This window comes from Cheilinus undulatus, linkage group 4 (genome assembly GCF_018320785.1).
Source record: "Cheilinus undulatus linkage group 4, ASM1832078v1, whole genome shotgun sequence".
Lineage (NCBI taxonomy): Eukaryota > Metazoa > Chordata > Actinopteri > Labriformes > Labridae > Cheilinus > Cheilinus undulatus.
In genome coordinates, this window is record NC_054868.1 from 29,994,184 (window position 1) to 30,019,347 (window position 25,164).

Genomic DNA, 25,164 nt, shown 5'->3' on the forward strand with positions numbered 1-25,164 from the left:
AAGAATGGTGGCTGTGACAGTTTTTCTAAGAATGTGACTGTTCGGACCGGCACTGTCGTACAAGACAAGAAGTGACAAAGTTTATCAAAAGTTAAATAATTTTTGAATCATAAATCATTGCCTCTCACTTGTTTTTCCTCTTGAAGCTAGCCGCTGTGTTTTCCCATTGACGCTATTGATGCCTTTGAATCCCGCGCAGCAGCATTTCCAGCGAGCCTAGAACTCGTGTGTCTTTTGGGGACTTTAATGACTGAATCGACACCAGTAAACCCGATATTGAACGTCTTTTTATCCATTTTAATCAAATTACGTTCATTTATTATCGCTAGCTTGAATGCTAACCACCATATTGTTTCTCTCTGTGAGTGTCTGTCAGCCAATAGCAGGCTGGTCTGTAATCATTTGATGCTGCACAAAATAGCAGAAAGGGGAGATAGAGTTCAATACACTTGATGATTTATACAGCTGTATACATTAAGTACATGTCTGTATACAACAATTGTTAATATGTGAGTTCTAAGTTTTATATTGTATTTGGAAAAGTGCAATTAAGTTAGTTAAAAAAAAAAGAGAGCAATAGAGAGAGCCTGTGATGCAGCCCCCTGTATTGTTGTTGTTTTAATATTTAGCAGCAAAACCAAATAATCAGCAGGAAAACAACTTTAGGGTCACAGAGACACTGTACATTTACAATTCTATTTGTTGAGCCATGCTCTGAGTCAAATATAGGTCTAAAATAATTTGCTAGTCTGCACAGTCTGTCAGAAGGTTTAGACTGGTATCGGATCAGTACTTAGTATTGGCTGATACCAACACCTTGGTATCGGAATCGTACTGGGAAGGAAAATTGATATTGGAACATCCCTATCTGGATGACCTTCAAAAATCAAAACAACAAGCCTTATGAGGCACTACTGATTATCTTTATCCTCATTTTGTGGTACTAAAATCACAGCTGACTCAGAGACGATCAGCGTGCACCTACCTTTAATCATAGAATTGTGATAACGGCACGATAACTTTTTGGCATCATAGCCTTCAAAATATTCTCAGACAATTGTTTGTATTAACCCTATAGAACACAGCGTAGTGCCGGCCCTATGATAAGCATATCCATTTTTGATTGGCAGTAGATCTGAAACCGGATAAGATAGATAGATAGATAGATAGATAGATAGATAGATAGATAGATAGATAGATAGATCGATCATTCTTTTTGCATATAAAACCTGGGGAGTTACACTAATATTTCACACATTCACAATGTTTCGGAGCGCTTTTTTGCTGTAGGGATGGTTTTGTAAAAATACACAATAAAATGCACGGAACAAAAATCTTTATAAACGACACCACGGGTAATTGCGGCACTTCCTACGTTGAAATAAATGTCATCACGTTGTGGGCATGACCTGTCACATGATTCTTAAGTGTCTACCTCTTAGGCTTCCCACTCCAACAACAGGAAGTGGTGTATTTTCCCAGGAGTTGTATTTTTTTTCCACGGAAAACATTGAAGAACTTAGCCTGCACACATACTTGCCCTCGCTCTCATTTCACCCCTACATTTTTTTAAAAAACACTCAGACACACAACCCACACACACCAGACATCCATCACACTCACCTTTGACACACTTCCACACATATGTAGTTACCCTGGTCATGCCAAACAGTTTTAGAGCTAGCATAAAGCTTTCAAATTAATTACAGCATTGGATGAAGAGTCCAACTTCTCATCTGGCTCTGTTTTTTTAAAAGGTTACAAATCTGACCTTATCTCACAAAGCAAGTTATGTACAGACTCCAAATAAATTTCCTGTGGTTCCAAAGGATATTGTGAAACTTTTTTACATTTAAAAATTTGAGGGATACAGCTATGCAATTTCTGTATTTTGAAATATATGTGAAAAAAAAAAAAAAAACGATTTTCTTTTTTTTTTTTTTGGTTTATTGCACTTCTAAACAATTTATTGTAGCAGTTAAGACATACAGTGCTTAACAAATTTATTAGACCACCTGTCATATTTTTCTCAGAGACCATCCAGCATCATGAAGTGCTTTAATGCGGACTCTTTCATTTTCAGTCAGCTCTCAACGCTTTACCATTTTGAACAGGAATGAGGAATTTCAAACTGAATTCACCTTTTTATACCCAAATGTGAGCCGGCTCACTGGGCTTCTCTGAGAAGTCAGAAATGAATCAAGCATAACATTCAACCACTAAAACTAATTTTTCTGTTCAGGAATGCAAGTAAATAACTATAATTTGACATATTAATCAAGAAATAATAATGTGCTTTACTATTTTTTCAGTTTTTTTGTAAATCAGTAAATTTGAAAATTCATGGATAACAATAATAATTATATCTTAGTATTAAAAGTATAATTTTGGTTAAAGAGCCTCAACATACTGGTGTATTAACCATTGCAGAAACATAAAAAATGATTTTGGTAATTACCAATGCTGTTAATGTTAGGGCAGCTGTGGCATAAACCTTACTTTGGGTGGTGGTCTAATACATTTGTTAAGCACTGTAAGTCAATACATATAATTAAAACTTGGGATATAAGGGTTATATTGATGTAAGCAAATGAACGTACTCCCAAAAATGGCACTACAGTATGTAAAAATGTAAGAATATGTCCTGGCGGACTTGCACAATGGTAGGTTTTAAAGGGTTAACTTACAACGATAACTATTAACAGGATCACTCGTTCCAGGCAGTGCTGTGTCATTTATGAGCATATATCAGACTGCAGGTAGTGTTTATTTACTGAGATGAAGAGAGAAAGTCAACTTTTCTGTCTTTGCTCTCTGTCTGCCTATTACAGACACCAACGCTGACATGAACATTTTAATCTGATGATAAATGGGCAATACTATACTCCATATTTATTGACCAGAGGACAGAGCAGAGACACTCAGCAGTGCCACTTCAGTGGCCTACAAAAAGCCTGCATCTTCATGTCAAGTTTAAGACCTGGTGTTTCCAAGTTAACCGCTGTGAAACAATCAGAATAGAACATGTTCTGCATCACTTTGTGTGCCTCTCTGCCTGTGTTGCCAGCATTGCTCCTCTCTCTTTCCTGTTGCATCTGTCAGTTAGCTGCACGCTCCGCTGTTCCACTCTTGCACGCACGTGCGTGCGTGACCAACCAGAGAACAGGAATCTTGGTCGGATGAGAGCATACTGACCAATTATTTGACCAGTCGAATGAAAGGTGTTAGCCCTAGTCTGTACAATATATGGTGTGAAATGGTATTGTAGCTTGTTATATTGTATTTCATTGTATCGTAGGTTAAACCTAGTTTAATCTGCATTGCATTCACTTATTAAAGGTACAACGGGAGGCACTTATCAAAAGGCAGCCACAAAGTCTGGATTTACTGCCATTCCTTAGACTATCAGTGGTCACAGGATGTACTGCATGCTCCTTACGCACTTGTCCAACCTCTAACTTGACAACCTGCTGTTACAGACTCACTCTGCGCCCCCTTCCTCTACAATACTATGACAAGGTAGCGGGATGGAAACACTACCTGCTGTGGCTCTGTGATGTCAGAGACAGAGAGAGAGGGTGGAGGGGAGTAGATATGCTCACAGCAGGCTACAATTATGCTACAGCTGGAACAGCAGTAAAGGACAACAGCCTTACATAACCTAGCGATTAAACAACTCATACCCATACACTGTAGCTTTGGCAGAAAACACTACTGCGGGAAACAGTACAAAACCAAGCAAACCAAACATCATGACTCTTATTCCCCCTTTGATAAAGAGACTGTGAGCAGCAACACTTCTTTCGATTTCACTAAGTGGCTGCAGTTTAGTCAAGCTAAGGCAAACCTGGGAGTCAAACAGAACTGGGTGAATAAAAGCTGCAGGAGAGAATATCAGACTGAATCTCAACCATTGATTTTGGTGGTTAATTGATTTGAATGGTGGGCTTGAACACAATTTGATTTAACAGTGAAGTAGCGTTGTCACCTACTGTGAGATAACATTAAACCTGACACATATGTCCAATGAATGGTTTTATCTACTCAAGTATATTCATCTTTTATACCAGCCTTGATGTGATGGTATGTCAGTGTTGTGTAATTTTGAGAACTACACAATGAAAAGATATTGTAATTCCAGTTCAGAGGAATCTTTGTTCACAAAGTGATGCTTAGAATACTTAAGATCACTGATCTGCTTCTATTCAATGATCCTTTTCATTAGCGGAACAGCTCAAGTGACTGTAGATGTAGATAAGTACTCAAATATATCAATTCCCAGAGCTCCAGTAGCTCTTATTCAGAGGGGATTGTCAAAGTAGTTTTACACAAGAAGAGCGCTGAATGAATGGTGTGTTCAAGGTATCACAATATTCATTTTAGCACATGACATTGCCTGTAAATCTATCTCATTGTCACCTCTTCAGCATCAATTGATAGGGTCTGAGAGCTTCTGTGTATGTGTGTGTTTGCAATCCTCTCACCTCGCCCATCTGCCAGACAGCGGTTGTAACCCACCGGGCTAAAGTACTCAAACACAAATACAGCAACAGCCGACACAATCAGCAGCATCACAAACATCATCACCCAGACATCAGCACTGAAGGGCTCTGCAACAGAGAAAGAGAGAGAGAGAGAAGGGAGTCAGGAAGAAGAGATGTTGTAGAGGGGTGCAGAGGAAGAGAAAAGAGAGAGGAGGAGATGTGGGAAAACACAGAGAGGAGGTTCATTAACCAAATTAAGAACATTTAAAAATAATTTCCCTGTATCAACATGATTATGTGTATTTACATGATGTGTGCTCACTGGTTCACACTAATGGACTGTGCTTGAGTTTGTGTGAACACTAACAAGCACTCCTCAAGAGAGAAACACAGTGGAAGGTAGGTAGGTAGGTGTGAATGGGCAGATGTACTCATTGAATTTGGCACATTTTCCACCTCTTGCACTCAGCAATTTTCACACACTGAATATCATGTGACAAACACCACAGTACTGTAGTCACAAAAACAAAGTTGTTTAGTAGCTACTGAGCCTCAGAAAATATTTACCAGAATGTAAAGTTGCTCAATTTCAACATTACTGACAAAAAAACTGAAGTTACTGAAGAGTCTTTTTTGTAATGGCCATTTTGTGGTGAATAATTAGAGATATACGGATGCTTCTGGAAAAATTTGAATATTGTGTAAGAGTTATTTTTTTTGTGATTTACTTCAGAAAGTTACATTTCAATATATTCTAGATTCATCTCATACAAATTGAAACATATCAAGACTTTTTTGTTTTAATCTTGACAACTACAGTTTACAGCTCACAAAAATTTAAAAATCCACTATCTCATAATATTCGAATATTGTGGAAAAGTCCACTTTACAAAAGTTTCCTGAGCCTTCATTCTCTTATTCTGGTTCAATACACACAACCACAATCATGAGGAAGACTGCTGACTTAACTCTTGTCAAGAAGACAGTGACACCCTCCATGAGAAGGGTAAGCCACTTTCACTGCTGAAAGGGCAGGCTTTCCTAAAAGGCTGTATGAAAGCATATTTAAAGGAAAGCTGACTGGAAGTGAAAAGTGTGCTAAGAAAAAATGCAAGAGCACCACACACAGATGGGTCCAGGAAATGGGCAACTATGTGTGTTGAGCCAATCCTGAACCACAGATGCCATAAGCTTCTCATCTGGGCTAAGGAGAAAAAAGAACTGGAGCATTTTTCAGTGGTCTAAAGTCCTGTTTTTCCGATGAAAGTCAATGATGAATTTTATTTGGAAATCAAGGTCCCATAGTCTGGAGGGAGATCATTGAGGCACAAAATCCAAGGTGTTTTCAGTTTCCATAGTCGGGTGCCTTGCCATCTGGGGGTGTTGGTCCACTGTGATTTATCAAGTCAAGAGTCAAAGCTCTCAGCCATCTACCAGGTGATTTTAGAGCATGCTGTGCTCCCATTTGCTGAGAAGTTTTATGGAGATACTGATTTCCTTTTCCAGCAGGACTTGGCACCAAGTCACAGTCAGCCAAAACTACCAGAAACTGGTTTGCTGACCATGCTGTTACCTTGCTTGATTGGCCAGCCAACTGGCCTGACCTGAACCCCATAGAGAATCTCTGTCAAGAGGAAGATGAGAGACACCAGACTCAACAAAACAGATGAGCTGAAGGCTGCTATCAGAGCAAAGTGGGCTTCATAACACCCCAACAGTGCCACAGACTGATTGGCTGCATGCAATGTCACAGAGATGCAGTAATTTGGGCAAAAGGCGCTCCAACCATTTACTGAGTGTATTTATGAGCATAATATCCAGGAGTCCAACATTTCCATATTATAAATCTTTTTTTGGACTGATGTTTTGGGATATTCTAATATTTCAAGATAGGGGATGTTTTTTATTGTTGGGTAGCTTGAAGGAGCATCCATAAACATTAAAACAAAAACAGTTGAAATATTTCACTTTTTATGAGACAAATGGACTATAACTTAACTTTCTTAAAGAGGGGGTATTATACTTTTCTGATTTTTAAAACCTAAATATAAAGTCACAATGTTGGGTGTCCATACTTCAAGTCTGCAAATTTTCAAACCGCAAGATAAACGTATGTGGCAGTAATCTTGGAATTAGAGTGTAAACTAATGAAAACGGTTCGTTGCGAATCTCTCCGAGATCCTCCCGAGACGAGATTTCAATGGAAGGAACTGATGAGGTCATCGCAATAGGATCTCCTGACTGGTTCGTCCGTGCTGTCGGTGCCCCCACAAGATGAACAGAGATGAATAAATACATCACCAAGCGCAGCGAGGGATAAGTCCACCATTATTAAAGCCATTTAGTAACACAGTAATTAAACACTTACTAAACAGATATGTCCTTCCCTGTCCTTCGCTGCTGCTGCTGGTTTTCTCCCCTGTCTCTCTCCAAACTATCAGGGTCAGACTCTGGGTCTAACACATATGGACGTATATCAAAATTTGCCATATTTTACTCAGTCGGACCGGTTCATTCAAAGTTTACTAGTACTAGCATAGCAATATAGCCACATTGGAGGGGCGGGCACAAAATATTGAGTCCTGCCGCCAGCCAGCCTCCTGAAAATCGACCAGTTGGAGGAGTTTTTTGAGCTGTAAACCATGTTAAGCTACTACCTGGGTATCAGAGAGATGGTGTAAAGCTTTGAAAAAAGGCATAATACCCCCACTTTAAGTAAATAATGGGACTAAAACAAACCTCTTTATGATATTCTAATTACTTAAGATATACCTGTACATGTAATCACTGTTTGTGTCAGCCACTGGCTTGCTGAATTGAAACCGCCTATAGGTACCAAGGAGAAAATCAGTATGTAGTCCAGCTTTTTGGTTTACATTTTCTGCTGAAAATGTTTAACCCACAATGTAGTGGCATTTTAAAGCAGTAACTGGAAAAGCAAGATATTTATCATTGAGCTGACAGCACGCTGACAGCAATCGTTCATCTTATTTGAGGCATAAAACTTTTTGGCAGTTTTTTAAATTAAATTCAAATGTTGCAGAGTTATTTATTAAGAAGGAGCAGCCACAGTTAGGGGTAAGTTACAGAGACCTCAAACTACAAAGGAAGATTGCAAACTCTACTGTGAGGACCCTTCTATAAAACTACTTAGTCTACTTCCCATGCAACTGAAATTTGCATGAGTCCACCAATCATACAACAAAATGTTGAAGTTAAACAAAGAAACAACTTGTAATCATTTCTATGACTTCACTGAATTTGTGATGCGAGTTTAGCTGTGTGTCAGTGTTAATGATTGTGTTGTAAACCTGACCGAAGCATCAAGTGTGTGTCTCCGTACCAAGAAAGGCGGAGGGGGAGACAGTCCCATTGCTACGGGAGACCATGACACTGATCCCTGTCTCAATGAAGGGAACAGAAAAGTCGATGACCTCGGATCTTTCTTCGTTGATAGTGAGCGAACCCACTGCCATGTGCGCATTTTTCACCACAACCTGGGGGTAACAGATACATAGGTAGACAAAAGCAAAGATCAGCAGATGAATGACACTGAATTTTCAAAAGAGCTGAAAATTATGAAAAGAATATCTCATGGCTCTAATTCATCCACAAACTACCATCTCTCATCTGATTTAGCAATTTTTTTTGAAAGTAAATTGAAGTAAAAGGGATAATTTCTACACTGCATCAACACTGAGCTTCTTACTCTTCCATCCCCCTTTGGGTACATCAGGTATATTTAGCACTCAGTTCAAGTAGCCCCTGGCCATGAATGTAAATGGAGGACAAAAGACTGTGCTAATAAGGAGTATGTTTGCCAGAGTGAGCAGGAATCCTACACATCATTTTCACACTTCTTCACCAGGGCCATCTTTTTTTTTTCTCACACTCTCTTTCTTTCAGTTTTCTGCCTCTGTTGCTCTGTTTTCCCCTTTCAAATTAAATCATTATCTGCTTACTTAGGCATTTAAATACTAATGCATCCATGCATAAATGCCCTGCACATTTGCATCACTTTGACTTTATGCTGATTTATATGTCAGGAATTGAAGAGCAGATACTTTGGATTCTCTAATTTTATATCACTGTACACATCGTCTTTGTTCTTAAGATAATGATGTCTCTTGTCGTCTTGTTCAACTTAATCAATTAAGTCGGACATCCCATCGATTTGTAAAGGGTGCATTGTGCAGAATGTCTTATGCGTAACGAGTGCAGGAGAGAAGTGGGACTTTCCCTGAGGCTGCTTTTCCTTCTCTGCTTCTCTCTAGAAATCTCCCTCTTTTTCTACATTTTTTTTCTGATTTATCACTGATTAAGAACCTCATTATTCTCCTGGAACTGATCACAGATCCCCTCAGGTCAGACTAGGGGAACAAGTGCTTAATGGCTGACAAACACTGAAACTTACAGAATTTAAATTCATTCAGAAAGTATAAAAAGCAAAGTCATACAGACAAATTTCCAAGAGCGGCAGGAAATTCCACAGTTGTAGCTAAGTACGCATGGATGTGAAAATACATTTTACACATTTAAATAGTGTGCTAAGTATTTTTCAATTCGTGTTGCATATTTGTGTAGTAAAGTTAAATTATAGACAGCTTATTAGTAAGAATGAGCAGCAAAAATTGTGAGAAAAGGAAAAAAGATTAATAGCCATTATTATGAAAAGGAAACTGAATCAGTGTTGATGTTTTCTCTCAAAGAAAATATGCTGGGTTAACAACCAAAAAGAAACAATTTAGTTTATTCCCTCAGTTTATTTTTTACTCAGTTGATATTCTGGGAGCCTTTCTTGGAACTCATTTATATTTCCCAAAGTGACACAACACCCACAAAGGTAAGCCAATTGGATGCCAATTAATAAACAGACCTGCAGTAATCGTGAATATGGTGTTGTAATTTACTGGTTCTGATGGAAGTGAGAGAAACACAGAGAATAAATTTATTCAAAGTATATTGCTATATTTAGTCACACTGCTGGTTCAATAAAGAGTAGTGTGGTGAGGTCCCTGGTGTTCTGCTGCAGTGTTCACTCGGCTGTGAAATACGCAATCAGCTCATGTGCCAGCAGGTCGGTGTGACATCGACTAAACTTGCATTGTGGTTATTTTAATTTTTAAGAGTGGATGCAAAGATATAAGGTCTCTCTACTGTCGAGCTTGGGTTTATCACAACAAAGTGTGCACGTTTTAGATTGTATATGATGATCAGAGCATTTCTTAATCAGTTTCAACATCATCTGACTAGACTTTACCACATACAGCAAAAACATGTTCTAGAGAAGTTTATCTGATAGGGCTTTTATAAAATTTAAGGAAGCTATTCTGGCTGCTTTATACTCATTTTACCCTCTATTTCCACACCTCCCTCTTCTATCTTTCTGCATCTCCTCTTTCTCTCTTTTTTTACCTGCCTCTCTCTTTTTCTCTGTTTCTCCCTTCTCTTTCTCTCTCTGCTTTTTCCTGTATCTCTTTCAAACCCAACACAGCTACAGCAGATGGCTGGTCAACTTCATCTGTTTCTGCTCAAGGTTTCTGTCCAGTAAAGGGAAGTTTTCCTGGCCACTGATGGAGCTTTTCCATTACAAGGGGCAGCTCGGCTCTACTTGGTCTTACTTGGCACGGTAGCCCAGCGAAGCAGGGGATTTGCTTTTCCACCACATTGGAGCTACCCGTTTGAGGGCGTGTCTAAAGCTGATGACGAAGTGTTCTGAACCCTCCTGGATCTTATTTTCTGATCTCTACACCATCTGGTCTGATCGACTCTACATTGTTTTAAAAATTAAACCGCAAACTGACAGCGCAGCACGCTGCTCTTTTCTCGTTTTCTCTCTCTCTCCCTCTGCAATCAACAAACAAACAATAATTAAAGCTTACCATCGAAAATTTTTTTTTCCAACATATAAGTTAAAGAAAAGTCTTTTGATGATTGATTTATGGGTCTCTAAGAACAGCATGCTTTACAAGCTCCAGTTAATAAATTAAAGACTGACTCTGTCACGGGCTAGAATTTATTCGTCTGTAAGAAAGGGAAAGGGTCAAACTTTTGTTATTAGTAGGTACAGAGAAAGTTGTAATCCTGGATCTGTGCATGGTCTGTCCTGTCTGCTAAAAGCGTACCATCAAAGGGCAGGATATCAGAAGCAGAAGGGGTTAATCTTCCCGGCAAATTGAACCCTGTAAACTACTTTGACATTGATGCAGTGCGGTAATGGAAAAGTAAATCAGCATGGCTTGGTTTGGCTCAGCGTGGCATAAAGTCATAGTGGAAAAGCCCCATGTATCTTTGCTGAATGTTTCTTTGTGCTAACCTCATGGTGGATTCATTCATTCATATAAGAGAGAGAGTATAGTCTATATCTGCCCTCTTTGAAAGTGTCTTGAGATAACCCTGGTTATGTATTGGCATGATACAGTTCAAGATTGATTGACGATAGTTTAGAAAAGAATAGCATCAGCCTTCAACAGATTGATTAAACAGAATTATAGTTATTATTGAACATAGTGAATGACTTCGAATAAAAGATTTCTTACCTCTCCAACCATACCATTCCAAGTCCCATTAACCTTCTTGCCATGTTTGCCGTTTGTAACCAGATAAAGGTCATATGAGAATTTAACCGTCTTGGCGATCTTCTTCAAGATATCAATACAAAATCCTTTGCAGCACCGCTTGATGTAAATCCCTGAATCACCTGTCTGATTGCTGTGAAGTGTTACAGAGAGAAAGTAGAGAAGAGGAAGGAAAAAAAACAAGAATCTGAGATTAAGGTTTATATGTTCAAGTAAGAAAGGGTAGCACATTGTTAAGGGAGAGGATCAAGAAAAAATTTACAATGAAAAAGCTTCCAGATGTTTTCACATTCAATGATCTGTACCAAAGGGGTTTATCTATCTGACACCAGGGCTATTTTCACATAGTTGGCTTTGGGGCACACAAACATAAATATAAATCTTCTTGTGCATCTGCATCAGTGAGAAGTTTTAGCTGCAGAGAAATCCTGAATATTCTCTTTGGTACACAGCTTCTCATTCCTCAAATGCAGAAACTAAAGATGTCTTTGAAGGCAGAGACAGAGAGACAGACAGACAGATAAACAGACAAACAAAAGTGAGGAAAAGAAATGGGGAATAACGGAAAAAGATGGTAAAAGATCAGTTAAAATAAAAGACTGAGCCAGAAGACATAGGAAGCCCTCAGAAGGTTTCAGGTAGGCCAGTGATAGAAAACGAGGCCACTGAAGAAAACTCATTATCACACACCAAGGAGAAGTGGATAGCAAGAGGGTGAAGGATAAAGAGGCCCAAGAGGGGGGAAATAGTGAAAGAAACCAAGACAATGATCTAGTTAGCAGAAGTGAACAAATACAGGCAATGACAGGACACTAGGAGACTGTGAGATGGACGAAATTATTTTTTTAAAGGGCAAAAGCTCCCACGATGAAGGAAAAGAACTGCACCACCGTAAAGTGACAATAAAAAAAAAACAGAGAAACAAACAAAAATGATCATTAAAGGAAAAGTTGAACAGTTCATGATAATCTGTGAGAACATGCATGATTTCTCTATTTCCATCCTATTTTGACTTCTACTCTGCATGATATTCTTCTCAACTTCGTGTGCAGATGTTGGTGTCTTTATTTCTAGCTACAGTACTGTGCTGAACTTTGAGGCATGCTTGCACCAAAAAAATGAGGCTTAAGTAAGGCGTATAATGGCAGGTAAGCCCACCTAAGGGCACCATCAGGTGGAAAAGAGGATTGACACAACCCCAGTCATGCTCTGGATATCCTTGCATACTACAAGGGGAATGAAAAAACAATCTGTTTAAGAAGTAACAAAATCCACACCTCGGGGGCAGGGTAAGGGGTGGATGTGGCGAGTAAGTACAGCCTTGGGTACCATCCAGGCGGGTTGTAAGGGTGCCAAGAGCCCCTGGGTCATGCTGTGGATGATCCAAGAGCATGAAAACCACCAGCAGTCTCCGGGTGTATTACCAGGGGTGAAAAGGCTCTAACAAAATAAATGCAGTTGAGCTTGATCTTGGCTGCCCTCCCCCCTCTCTCCATCCCTGAGTTCTGGCACACCAGGCCATGAATCCTTAGCGCCTTATATGCCTAAACCGTATGCACATGAATAAATGTGGGGAAATGTATGGAGCAAAGACTATGATTCTCCAGATGCTAGGTTATATATAGAGAAGCAATTGACTCAATTCTCTTCAGAGGGAAAAAATAGCATTCTCCATTGTTTCCTTATTCTAAATCTAACTTTAAGTCTAACCTGAGTTTTAGCTGCTTGCGACATGGCACAGTGTTCCTCATACAGGTCCCGCTGAGAGGGTCCACGTCCTCCACAATGACAAACGGGGCCTCCTCCAGAGTCACGATGGACAGGTGGTCTTCATGCTCCTCCGCTGTGGAGAACAGCTCGAAGCGAGGCCACACATGGTATCTCATCGTCAAAGAGCCTCGTTCCCACTTGCCAACCTGCATGAGTGAGTGGGAGGTGGGCTGAGTGATATTAAGGCTACCGTAACAGGTGATTCAAGAGGCAGGAGGACAAGCAGAATGACAAAGTGACAGCCACGTTGCAGAGGGAGGAAAATATAACTCGGGAGAAGAAAGGCACTAGACAGATTAGACGAAAGAAGACAAGAGTTTATATTCACCCTGTCCCACTGTCGATCCTTATCCAGAAGAATGATGACCAGTTTGGGGAACATCTGGTGACCCTTTTCACTGAACGACAGGTTTCGGCCTTCAAATGTCACATTCATGAGGTACCTGAAAACGACAACACAAGCCTTCATTAAAACATAAAGATCTCAACCAAGAATTAATACTTTTACATTATTACCCCTTAGTGTAGTTTAAAGATACAAATTGGTATAAATTGAGGCTTTTCATCGCACTTTCATACATTTTTTTCACCCAGACAGCTTTGCCACAAAGATTTAAACATGTTGTTGATGTAGAGATTGTCAAAAGTTTCTTTTAAAATACATGCAATGCTTCTTTTCTGGTTCTTTTCTAGAAGGAACAAAAAACTGTAAACAAAAATGAAATATTACATCCAGGATTTTATTGCTATGTTTTAGCAAAAAAAAAACAAAAAAACTAGCACATACTATAAGTAATCATTCACACTTATTTTTCTAATAATCTGATAAATCTTACATTTAGTCCAATATTATCACACCTTCACGCACTGATTTTTTCCACATCTGACTTCTGAAGAATATAAGAGGCACTCAAACCTAAAATATAAGGTCCATAAAAGTAGTTACCTGACTGTAGCAGTCAAGTGTGGGAGTCACATTGAACAAACATCAGAAAGGCATCAAAGCTCTCAGTAGAGCTGCAGCAATAGCTCTCTGTTTGTTTCCTATATGTACTCACACTTTTCACATAAGGAACAATAAAATACTGATAGGGCAGCTTTGTGTGCTACAGTATAATATAGTAGCAGTAAACAGTAACAGTCCTTCACTGTACAGTGATAGAGGCAGATAGCATTTATGCAGAGGTCAAATGGCTTAAATATTCACTCTTTGAAACTGTGTCTGAAGGGTGGAAATGAGTAAGCATACACTTAAACTCAAAAACACAGTTTGAAAACTATTCTTAAAGGTGTTGAATATGAAATATCAAGCCAAAATATTTCCATCTCAAAGCACAGCTGGCTGCTGTTTTTAATGAATCAGTGCTGTCTGTTAGTCATCAAAAAACCTTAAGTAGTAAGACATTAGTCATGGTTTCGTTTCTAATGAAATATGCCACTACATGGTTAATAAAAACAATATCTTATGATTGCTGTGTTTAATAACTGACAATACTAAGTTCCATGGAGTACTTTTGAACATGTTTGTTTTATGGGCTTGATTTTTCTTCTTGAATTTTATACATTTTGAATTCAATTGTAGTTTCTTTAGTCCCTTACAGGTCTCTGATCTGTAATGGTAAATGGACTAGAGCTTGTACTGTGCTTTTCTAGTTGTCAGAGTATTAAAAGTAAATTGTAGACTGTAGGTCTTGTTTACACATTCACAGGCTGCTTAGTGTCCATCACTACTGGCTAACCACATTAATTGAAACTCATGCACATTCACACACCACTGACACAGAGGAGCAAACTGTAGTTTCCCGGGGACACGTCAAACATGTGACTGCCAAGGGTTAGGTAGTGAACATACAGACCTCCAGATGAGAGACAAGTGACTCTATCGTTCATTCTTAGCTGCCCTGCCCTTACAACAGCTTTTGTTACATCAGTTTTTATATGTCAAAGACTGTTCTGTTAAAACCCACAAGAGGAACACAAACTTGCAAAATAAGTTGTGTTCTCTTAACCACTCCTGCATAAGCACTTAAATACCTGACTTTTATGCTTTTCTTAACCCTAGTGTATGTACACTCATCTTAAACCATAATATGGATTTTAAATTAGCCTCTTTCCTCCCCTTTGTAGTTGTAATTAGATCATTTTTACACAAATCCTTTCTGGTTGTATTTTTTATTGTTATTTTCTATCTACGTATTTTTAGGGCCTGAGCACCCTCATAGCGAGGACCCTATTGAAACTGTAGCTGTTCTTCTTTACTATTATGATTATTATCCTGACTGCAAAATCGCTAATTTAGGGGCCTTAACATGCTCAAAAACTCACCAAACTCTACCCAAAATTGTCCCCAAGGGGAAATAACAACCTTATGGTAGAATATTGCAAATCCATCAGGCAGTCACCACTGGGCGGGGCCATAAGTGAGATAGGGCCGTGGGTAACAACTACATGCACCAAAATTGGCACAAATATGTATCATGATGAGACAAACAAAAAAATTACATTATGACCATCCTCTAAAATCTGCAGGAACCGAACTACAAACCATTTCTCGTCAAATTTTGGCGTTCTTGGAAAAGCACTCATTTCGTATTTGAACGAACTCCACCGAGGGATTTCATCTGATGGACTCCAGAATTTTTTTGCATAAACTAGACCACCTAGAGATCTAAAGTTATCAAAAGTTTGAGTTTTCGTCATGGGGCGGGGCCATTATAGGGGTCTGATTTTACCCTATTTTTGATGTGTTTTTTTACACATTAATGCATTATAACTTTTTAGTGCTTATGTCAATTATCACCAAACTTCACATGGATAATCACACATTGGTCCTGAATACATCTAAATATTAATATCAGTACTTTGTCACAGCGCCCCTTTCTGCCAGATGAACATTTACACCATTAATTTTTCATGTCTGTTTAATGGGTTGCCACAAAAAAATTCACTAAAAATACACCCATCAACCTAGGCCTATGATTGTCGCTGTGCCTATGGATCATCATCAGAGCTACAAAAAGTCATCTGGACCCATGTCAAAATCCCAACAGGAAGTCCACCAACACCTCGCACCCCAACATGCACCGGGGTGCGAGGGCCCTTCTGTGCTGCTTGCAGCCCTAGTTATGACTATTATTATAAGCAGTGGCTGAAGAATTATTTTTTTCTTTTTTTTTAACCATCTTTTACCAAATGAGTAAACACATTGTTAACTGAACCCCTGGCTCACTGATGAAAAGCCTTGTGTTTTCATAAAGACTGAAGAGCTACTGCTAGGTGACTGCTTTACTCTGCCTGTGTGAACAGTGAAGAACAAGCAATAAGTGATAAGCAGAAAATGTTAATGGTGCAAATTTAAAACACTGTCTTATAACATTTTTGTGTCCACTTGCTGGCAAATGTCTGCTTATGATTTCTGCTTCTTTTTTATTTCCATCAAAGTATAGACAGCCTGCATGATAAGCAAAGAACATCACTCTTATATAGATGTGACAGACAGCTGGCTGACAACACACCAGTGACACCGTTGAGATCTCCAGGAAGTGAGGCTGAGGGAGGTGCACAGACATGCCTTCACTTGTCATCAATCAGTATGAGATGAACTGTAACCTCAAACAACCTCTGAGGACTTATTATGTAGTTATTAAACAGGACTTTAGGTCACTCCCAAAGCACTTTCACAGTCCACTTTACTGAGTGCCAATGAGATTATGTTCTTAAACCTTCTAGTAGTGAGTCTGCACTGAGGAACCTCTTCATTCATTTTAAGACCCCATGTCTTCTTTGTTTAACCTGACACGCCAGATGGATTTTATTCACTCATCCATCTGGGAAAGCTTCAATAGGAAATGTTTGAAAAAAGGCAGAGGCTTTGAAAAAAAACTCGGAGTGTGATTGGGTGAACGTTCTGTCTGTCACATCTCTATCAATCAGAGCAACAAAACAAGTGACGTAGCCGCTATTGAGTTGCTGAGGAATAATGCGAAACTTGGCAACTATAGACACGAAAGTACTCGACTTTTGTCGTTTTTCAGAAGAAAACAACTCACTGCTGTTCTTTGTTCTTCTTTTAATGAAGACATGTTGTCAAGTTCTGATAAAACTGGCGCTTTAGCAGCATCCACGCTAATCTCTTCCTCCATAACTGCACCAGCTCTTGCTGCTGCTTGTTTACGTCACGACTCTCCCTGAAAGTACTGCCCCTTATTGCTGATTGGTCCTGTCACTTTCTAACCGGGCCCAAACGGTTCAGATGGAAGTTTTGCGAGATGGATGCACCAGTGAAAAACAAGGAAACGGGTGTATCCATCTGCTTTGCAAGGTTATTCTTTGTTATGGTTTCTTATGATTTATGGGTTGTTGATGTCACATGATGTTGTTTGGGTTCTGCTGATATTATTTCTGTGTCTCTTGTTGTTTTGTTGTTGTTTTTGTTTCTGTTAGGGTTCTGTTGCCTTGCTCTTTTTTTTGCATCTGCATTTCAAAGCACTTTGTAAACCTTTGTGATATTATTATTATTATTATTGTTATAATTCAGTTAACTTGCTAGCTAGAAACTATTAAGTCTAACACCATAAAATTATTTTTAAGTTTTAAAAAAATACTCTTTAAAAGCCTTAATTTACATTTAACTGATTTAACATTTTTAATGCTTTGGTAACTTTGAATTAGGGTTCTTAATACAATTAAGGTCATAATAAGTGTTCATTTAAAGGAAAGAGCCAAAAAGAGTCTTATCATTACATAAAGTGTTAATACTTTTTTAATTAATGTCAATAAAACTCTCATAATGTTGACACTAATATGAACTGTTAATATTTGTGTAATAAGAGCCTATTAGGGTGAAAAAAGAAACTAGTTCAATTACTAATATATAGTGTAAATAATGTTAATAAACATTTTATAGTGTTAACAACAGGTATATGAACGGCAAACAAATCTCTGTTAGGAGCCTTTTAGTATCTGGTAATCGTCTTAAAGTGTTAACCCTTTGAGCCCTCAGCTATTTTGTCTCACCTGGACTTTTTGTCTTAAAATGCTTGTAAGACATTAACCCTGTGGAGCACATCCAATCTTAAAACATCCATTTTTTAAGGACAACCGTTGAGAATGTGTGCGCTGCAGTCAAGCAAATACTGCAGACAAAAGAAAAAAACTTGATAGAAATTCAAACTCAAAACAAAACAAACATGTTAACAACATGTAAACAAAAATGACCAAGATTTTTTTTTTTTTTTTTTTTTTTTTTTGCACAAGCTCGTTTTCTCATCTCTTGGGACCTAGAAAGTGAAAAAAATCATTCTATGACAAAAAGTCTTCAAAATATTCACATATTTACAAAGCAATCCTTAGGCTACTTCAAATTGGCTGAATTCAAGGCATTATTCAAAGCAGTTCCTGTCTGCAGTGACACAGAGGGCAATATCACAGGCTCTCTGTCTCTTTTTCTCAATTATGAGCTATTCAGGCTGTCTCTACTGTTGAGACATGTAGTTTGGCAAATCCTGACACGACGACAGAACAGCCTGCCATTGGCTGGCACAGCTCATATGACAAAAATTGTAGGAAAACAATATGGTGGCTAAGCTAAGCTAAAAGCAGAAACAATTGAAAAATGGCTTATAAAATGGATAAAAAGACAAAATATCTGAGTTACCGGGCTGGATTCAATCTTTCAATGCCTGGGAAAGTAACCCAAGTTCCAGACTTGCAAAAGTAGCCTCTCTTAAGGGCAACCAAAGCATGGATATCATCATTAGAACAGCTTAAAGAGGGAGAAAAGTATAGTTACTGCAAATAATGGTTCAAAAGTTATTTAAATTTTGGAACCTTTGTCTCATCTCTTCTTATATGACAAAATTGGTCTCAAAGGGTTAATATTGCCGTAATAATAAAAGTCAATGTTAAAAAACATCTTATTATGTTTACACCAATATTACATTTGATAACGTTACTAGCAGGTTTAAAGGTTGAAAGTCTTTTATAAGAGCCTGTGAGTATCTTAAAAGCACTAATCAAAGTGTGCACAGTTATTTTCATTAACACTTATATAGCTATACAAACTGTTAACAAGTCTTATCTCAGGTCTTATAAATGGCTTATTAACTACTCATTAAAACTTATTACAAGGCGCTTAATATAAAATATTACCATACTTTTTAAGACCCTGCAGATGTCCTATCTCTCAGCTGTGGGTGTGACATCAGATGAAGTTTACTTCAGGTGTGCGAGTGTGAAGGGAGCAGTTTGTGAGCAGACCTTAATGTAATACTGATGCCTCTACAGCATGAATGAAAGCAAACAAGATAATCAGTAATAGCACTGACTATTTCTAAGCAGTGATTTTAATGCCTGTCTCTGTTGTGGGTGAGGTCTAAAGTATGATTTTAGAACAAAAAAATGTGTAGTCCTTTAATTAAGCTAAAAAAAAACTGTAATTAAAAGCAAGGACACTATACCAACAGTGCCATTAACGCTGCAGAAGTTGCTTTTTTTAGTGTAATTAGGATAAAGATGGCCAAGATCAGAAATGTTTAAAACATACACACTGAGATACAGAAAGAATCAGGTTAAAGAGGCCTGTTTAGAGCAAAGAGGAGAAGCAGGCAACATGAAACCAGGAGTGAAGGCTGGAAGGGAGCGGGGATGGAGTGGAGTGTATCAACTGCCTGTGTAGAAACACATCAGCATATATGTGTGTCAACAAGTGTACAGCAGCAGCAGATAAGCTGGAATCATCCCTCTTTCCCTCTGCTCTCTGCCGCCTCCTTCCCTCGCTCTTCCCTGTCCTGAACTGTGGGCTGCCATCACCATGGAGACGCTCAGCCTCTGAAACAATCCACCAGAGAAATAAATATCTCGTCTGAATGCAAGGAGCGAGGGGCCGTGTGTTTGAGAGTGTGTATGTGCGGGCTCTTCAAAGGAGGTGGCGTGCACATATTACCCACCATCGTCATCTCTGAACGAGCCAACAGTGTGAAAAAGGACAATAAATCTATTCACAAGTGGACAAAAAAACGCAGACAACAGATGAGCAAGAAACTTACCCAAGATTTTATCGCAAGTACCTCCTACTGGAACACTCAGTTCTTCGATCTGTAATGTGTTCAACGGTATTTATATCCCACAGCTCACACAAACAGCTAAGTAGGCTACATGCTTTGAGTAAGTCAATAATATGACTCAAGCCTCCATGAAATGTCTATTGCTGCTTTCCGGCTGGCTAGAAGTGCTGTAATTCCTGTGTAACATGGGATTAGCCTCCTGAACATAATCTCATTTTGAATAGAGAACCCAAAGATTGAGGCGGCGTGGGTGGAGGCTCAGGAGGTCCAACTTGTTGCCGCCTGTGTGACCAGCAGCCTGAGTGAGAATTTGAGTGACATGTGTACATTTACACCAAAAAACGCTTCACAGGGATGTAGGGCGGCTCTTAACACCAGTGTAATGTCACCTAATGTGTTGCCATGGCTCCCACAACCACAGCAATTTTCATGCAATCAGCCGTGTTGCCATGGGAACAGTAATCTCCCCCTAGAGAGGCTGGTTATAAGAGAGAGGGAGTGAAAGCGGTGTTTTTCTGTCTAAACCTGAATGTTTACCCACTTCCCCTCATGCTGTCAGATCAATGTCTGCGTCTCACCTCTGAGCAGCCCGTCCAATCACACATCAATATGACTCGTACGCCCGTGCATTAACCTGCACCTCCACAAAGAGTGTTGCATGCTGTGAATTTACTGCTCTGTTTATCATTTTGTACGCCTGTTCTGTGGATGTAGCTTTTATGTGCCGTTTGATCCCCCTCATGTCAAAATCCCCCTCTGACTCTGCTGAAAAGAAGAAGAAAAAAAAAACACTACCGGGATGAGCTACCAACAGAACCTCATGTGGCTTCATCACAGCCATATGCAGCGCTTGTGTGCGCCTTGCTCACCAACTGTTCTCCGACTAATCACTGGCTGTGAGGGAATTTATTTTTTTTAGTTACAGAGACACTGAATCATCGATGGCATGGACACAATCCCTTGGTTTTTCCTCTTAAATCTCTTCAAACGTATTCCAGAGCCAAGTAATGTGACTTTCTCTTATTTCCAGAGAAGCTGAACAGGGTCACAAATTCTCTGTCACTGCAATGCAGGGATGCTAAAATATACTGTAGATCCCTGCTGTGAGAGAAGTCTGTGGTGCACACACACAAACACAGTATCAGGTTTGGCTAGATGACTCATAATCTGGGATGAGTGCAGAAGACCTGCCTGAAGAGTTACCCGTTTCTGATGAAATGTGTACTACACATTACAAGAGCTGTAGGAAGGAAGAAGAGAGTGTGTGAGGAGACAGTGATATATACGGCTATAGAATATGATAAATATAGCCAGACAGAGAACATGTGGAGCTGTGCCATACAGGGTGAACTCAACAACAAATTAGACAGGGCAGCAGGTGCTTTCACTTTAGGCTGGAGTTTTGCATGTTCATGTCTACAGCATCTGATTCTATGTCAAAACAAGGGTGGAAAGTAACTAATTGCATTTACTCAAATTACTGTAATTGAGTAGTTTCATTGGGTACATGTACTTTTTTGAGTATATTATGAAACAAGTACTTTTACTCAAGTAAGTTTTAACCAGAGTAACTCCACTTTTACTTGAGAACTATACTTGTACTTTTTCCACCTCTGTTAACTACACAGTAGCACATAAAAAGAAAATGATTTCGTATCATATCCCACAACAGCAAAAACTGGAGTGTTGACATCTCAGGGTTAAACATTTCAGAGTTAATTTTCCCAAAGGGAACATTTTAACTCCATTGTGTGAAATTGGAGTGAAAACAGTCTTCTGTTGAAAGAGTTATTTGACAGTGCTGATCCACCAGCGTTAGTTCAAATCTACTGCAATTTCAAATTTGGGGAGATGTGTGGGCAGACTTTCCGATCATGTCTTTGGGCAGAGCGTTAAGATGTTTTATATGTTTAGCTGTGTTTGGATGTTGCCTGATTATAGTGATCGATCCTTGCTGGGATTCTTTTTCTTATGTTTCTGGTGGATTGTTGTTTTTGATATGAGACACTTTTGCACCATGACTGAAGTTATCTGCTGAGTTAGAATTCCCATCTCTGACTCGGGGTGTTCCTCAAGAACGCATACAGTAATGCATCAGTATGCATTGCCTTGCTATGAGGTTGATTCTGCCAGAGGAGACCCACCTTGCCACAGATTTTCAAGCATTACTGCAGCTCTGTTACATTGTAAAATATTTAACACTTTCAAAAGTGTAATTTAATTATATGTAGTGTGGATCAACGTAGACACTGCATTAAAATGAACTCTATATGAGTTAAATTAACACGGTCAATTTTGCTGTGTAATTAACTTTATCACAGAGTTGGGACTCAACCTGAACAGCCTGGTTGGAGATCTATTCTCTCGTTACTCTTGCCAATAAGAAAAGATTATATATAACTGTACAATTCCTCAATAGCTACTCAGTACTTAAGGTAAACTTTAAATCACAACAAGAACCACTCGGCCACCTGTGCCCCGCATGGATGGCTATTTGTGTGGCACAATGCACTTGTTTTTGCTGTTACTATAACATAACATGCATGATTTGAGGCATGAGAAGTTAATGCAGTGATGTTTACAGGCACACGTCCTGCGTTTTTACGCATCCACTGGCTGCGGCTCCATGGCGGATATGGCACCATGCCTGCACCAGTGAACCTACGCAGATCTCCAAGTTTACACGCTGCCTGCATGACTCGCTGGTGTGAGACAGCACTCAGTTTCTGTCTGCAGACTTCAGGGAATTTCATAAACTTCTCTGATTGACCGGACAGTTTTACAGAACCCAGCCAGGCTTCATGATTAAAATCCTGTTTTGGTGCTTTCCCTCTCTCTCTCTCTCTCCCACGTTCGCATGTTATACATTAATTATAAATTATTTAAATTCAGCGTACTGACATCTTCATTGCAGCGTATTTTTCAAAAAGTTTCAGCCTCACCTGAATAATTTAATAAGACTTATATTGATAATGAACTGACACCAAGACAGAGACTAAATAGGTTAAAGTTCATCATCATACAGTCAGGATTCAACAGGTCATAGAAGCAGCGTTAAAACTTAAAATGTGTTCTCCATGTCAGTGGATGGTCTTAAAAGCTCATATTTTTATGATGGATTAACCCTGTAATCTAAAGGTTCACCTTTCAGACACCATCAGACCACTGTGTGAATGATGGAGCTTTATTCTTGCTATAATGTGTGAAATATTATGCAAAAAGTAGAAAATTTTAAAATGATTAAGTTTCCCTTTACTTTAATGACATATTGGAAAATAAAAACAAACTACAATAGAAGAAATAAAGTGTCAGCACCCCAAATTTCCTGGGAGAGGATCCCTAAACCCCAAATATGGCATAATCCAAAGTCATTATTAACCTCCTGTCCTTGTAACTTTTAGAAATGTAAATTGCCATCAGAACTTCATTGCACTTTGTAAAATGCATTTTCTTTAGAGAACATGTTGATACCAATTTCTAATATAGAAGTAGTACATTTAAGGGACCAGTCAAATTTTCTCATTAGTTTAGTATTACTTCTCTTGAAAAAGCAAAAGTGACTGATTAATATTTCTTGTTAGAGCACTCGATTAATGGTCAAAAGAATCGATAGAGTACTCGATTATTCACCTGGAGAATCGGCGGAGTACTCGATTACAAAAAGAATCTATTACTGCAGCCCTAATCATGAGATTTTAATATTGTTACATCCCTACACAACAGTAAAAACTATTATTTGTTGACCAGATGGATGTAATGTATATATGAAAGAGTCTAGGTTATGTGCATATAAACTGCAAAATGATCAAGGGTCCTTTACTTAACTTCTTTTTCAACATCTAGCGGTACAAAATGAATAGGGGTACAATGACAATATAAGAATGTCAGGGTGTGGTGTATTTGAAATTGGAAGATTCTATCTGGTTATCTCTGCCATGGCAAAGTGCAGTTAAAATATGTTTTTCGATTTAAGAAAAAACTTTTTGCTTTAGTTTACTTTTTTAAGTCTGCCCTCTATTTGAATATTTTACCTAAACTCACAGTTTTATTTTTAAAATATAACTTTGGCTGACTGGGACAGTATGACTCAAAGCTCATGGTTGGTGAATTTTTAATTTAAGGCCACTGAAAACTGGTATTATGTGTGAGTTAAATTTAACAACAGAGACTGAGAGCATGACAAGTGAGTTTTGAGACCAGTGAATTATGATAAAAAGCTGAGTTGGAAAGGATTTCTGAACTTGTAAAAGGTCTTCTGAATTAATTAAAGCATCTCATTTTCTGCCAGCAAGTTTGATCAAATCTGCAGTCCACTGCCAATCTCTAGGGCTTCAAAGTAGCAACAAACATACATTTCCAATGCATGATGAATATTAATCAGAACACTGTATTTAAACTTCCAGATGGCTCTTTCAAACTTTAAAAAATATGTAAAACTTATTTCACTCAAATGAATTGTTTGTTTAGTGATATTAACTGCTGATTGCACAGCACTAAAAGCATTGATTTACACACCGAAAGATGTAACACTATGAATGTCTTTGAGCTTCAGCCTTTAATAAAAGAGTCCACAGGAGCTCCATGTGATTCAAGCCCACCAGGACCCCCACTGAGTAGGATACATCAGACAGCTACCTGTGGAGACTGCAGAGAGGGAGCAGAGAATCAGAGGGAGACCCTGTCATTTCAAATGTGAACAGAAGCTCATGGGCCAGGACACTGACCTTCATCTGTCTGCAATATGAAGTTGGGTTTTCTCCGACATTAGTATATAATCTCAAAACTAATTAAGATTCTTAAGAGAAAAGAGAAAACAGATGAGAAGGGTGTGTCCCAAGAGGATCCAATAGAAAAGAAATAATTTTTAGAAGCTTTTAATACATGTCTTTCATGATCTAATTTTACCTGTGACAATTTGAAAAGCAGACTTAAAAATTAACATTAAACATATAAAGGAAAATTCAGGCAACTTTAGTTTTTTCCCTGACTAACTACAGCTGATATTGCTGATGGAAATGTGCTCACTTCTGTCTTAACTTGTGCTTTGTATCAACATTTGAGGCCTTAAATGGGACACTGCCGACATTGGTTACATCTGTGCTCTCACAGTTAAGTCATATATTTATTTGCCCTTTTCTGATGTATGTTTAGGCTGAACATTTACCCCACAATATTGTCTTTGCTGAATGAAAGAATTTTTTAAAAGGTTACTGGAAGTCCTTCACCCTAACCTTGTAAATCAGGTACATTGGCCAGATATCATGGCTG

General features: G+C 38.7%; 1 protein-coding gene across 7 annotated transcripts in view; it reads right to left on the minus strand.

The window, feature by feature from the left end:
• grin2bb (glutamate receptor, ionotropic, N-methyl D-aspartate 2B, genome duplicate b) overlaps positions 1-25,164 on the minus strand; it is a 171,845-nt gene that overhangs the window by 34,292 nt on the left and 112,389 nt on the right. For all 7 annotated transcript variants that reach the window (XM_041784804.1, XM_041784807.1, XM_041784809.1 and 4 more), the window contains 5 exons: positions 13,161-13,275; positions 12,773-12,978; positions 11,024-11,195; positions 7,828-7,981; positions 4,485-4,610 (listed from right to left, as the gene is read on the minus strand). In XM_041784804.1, coding sequence (XP_041640738.1) covers positions 4,485-4,610; positions 7,828-7,981; positions 11,024-11,195; positions 12,773-12,978; positions 13,161-13,275 — 773 coding nt within the window. The remainder of the gene's footprint in view (positions 1-4,484; positions 4,611-7,827; positions 7,982-11,023; positions 11,196-12,772; positions 12,979-13,160; positions 13,276-25,164) is intronic.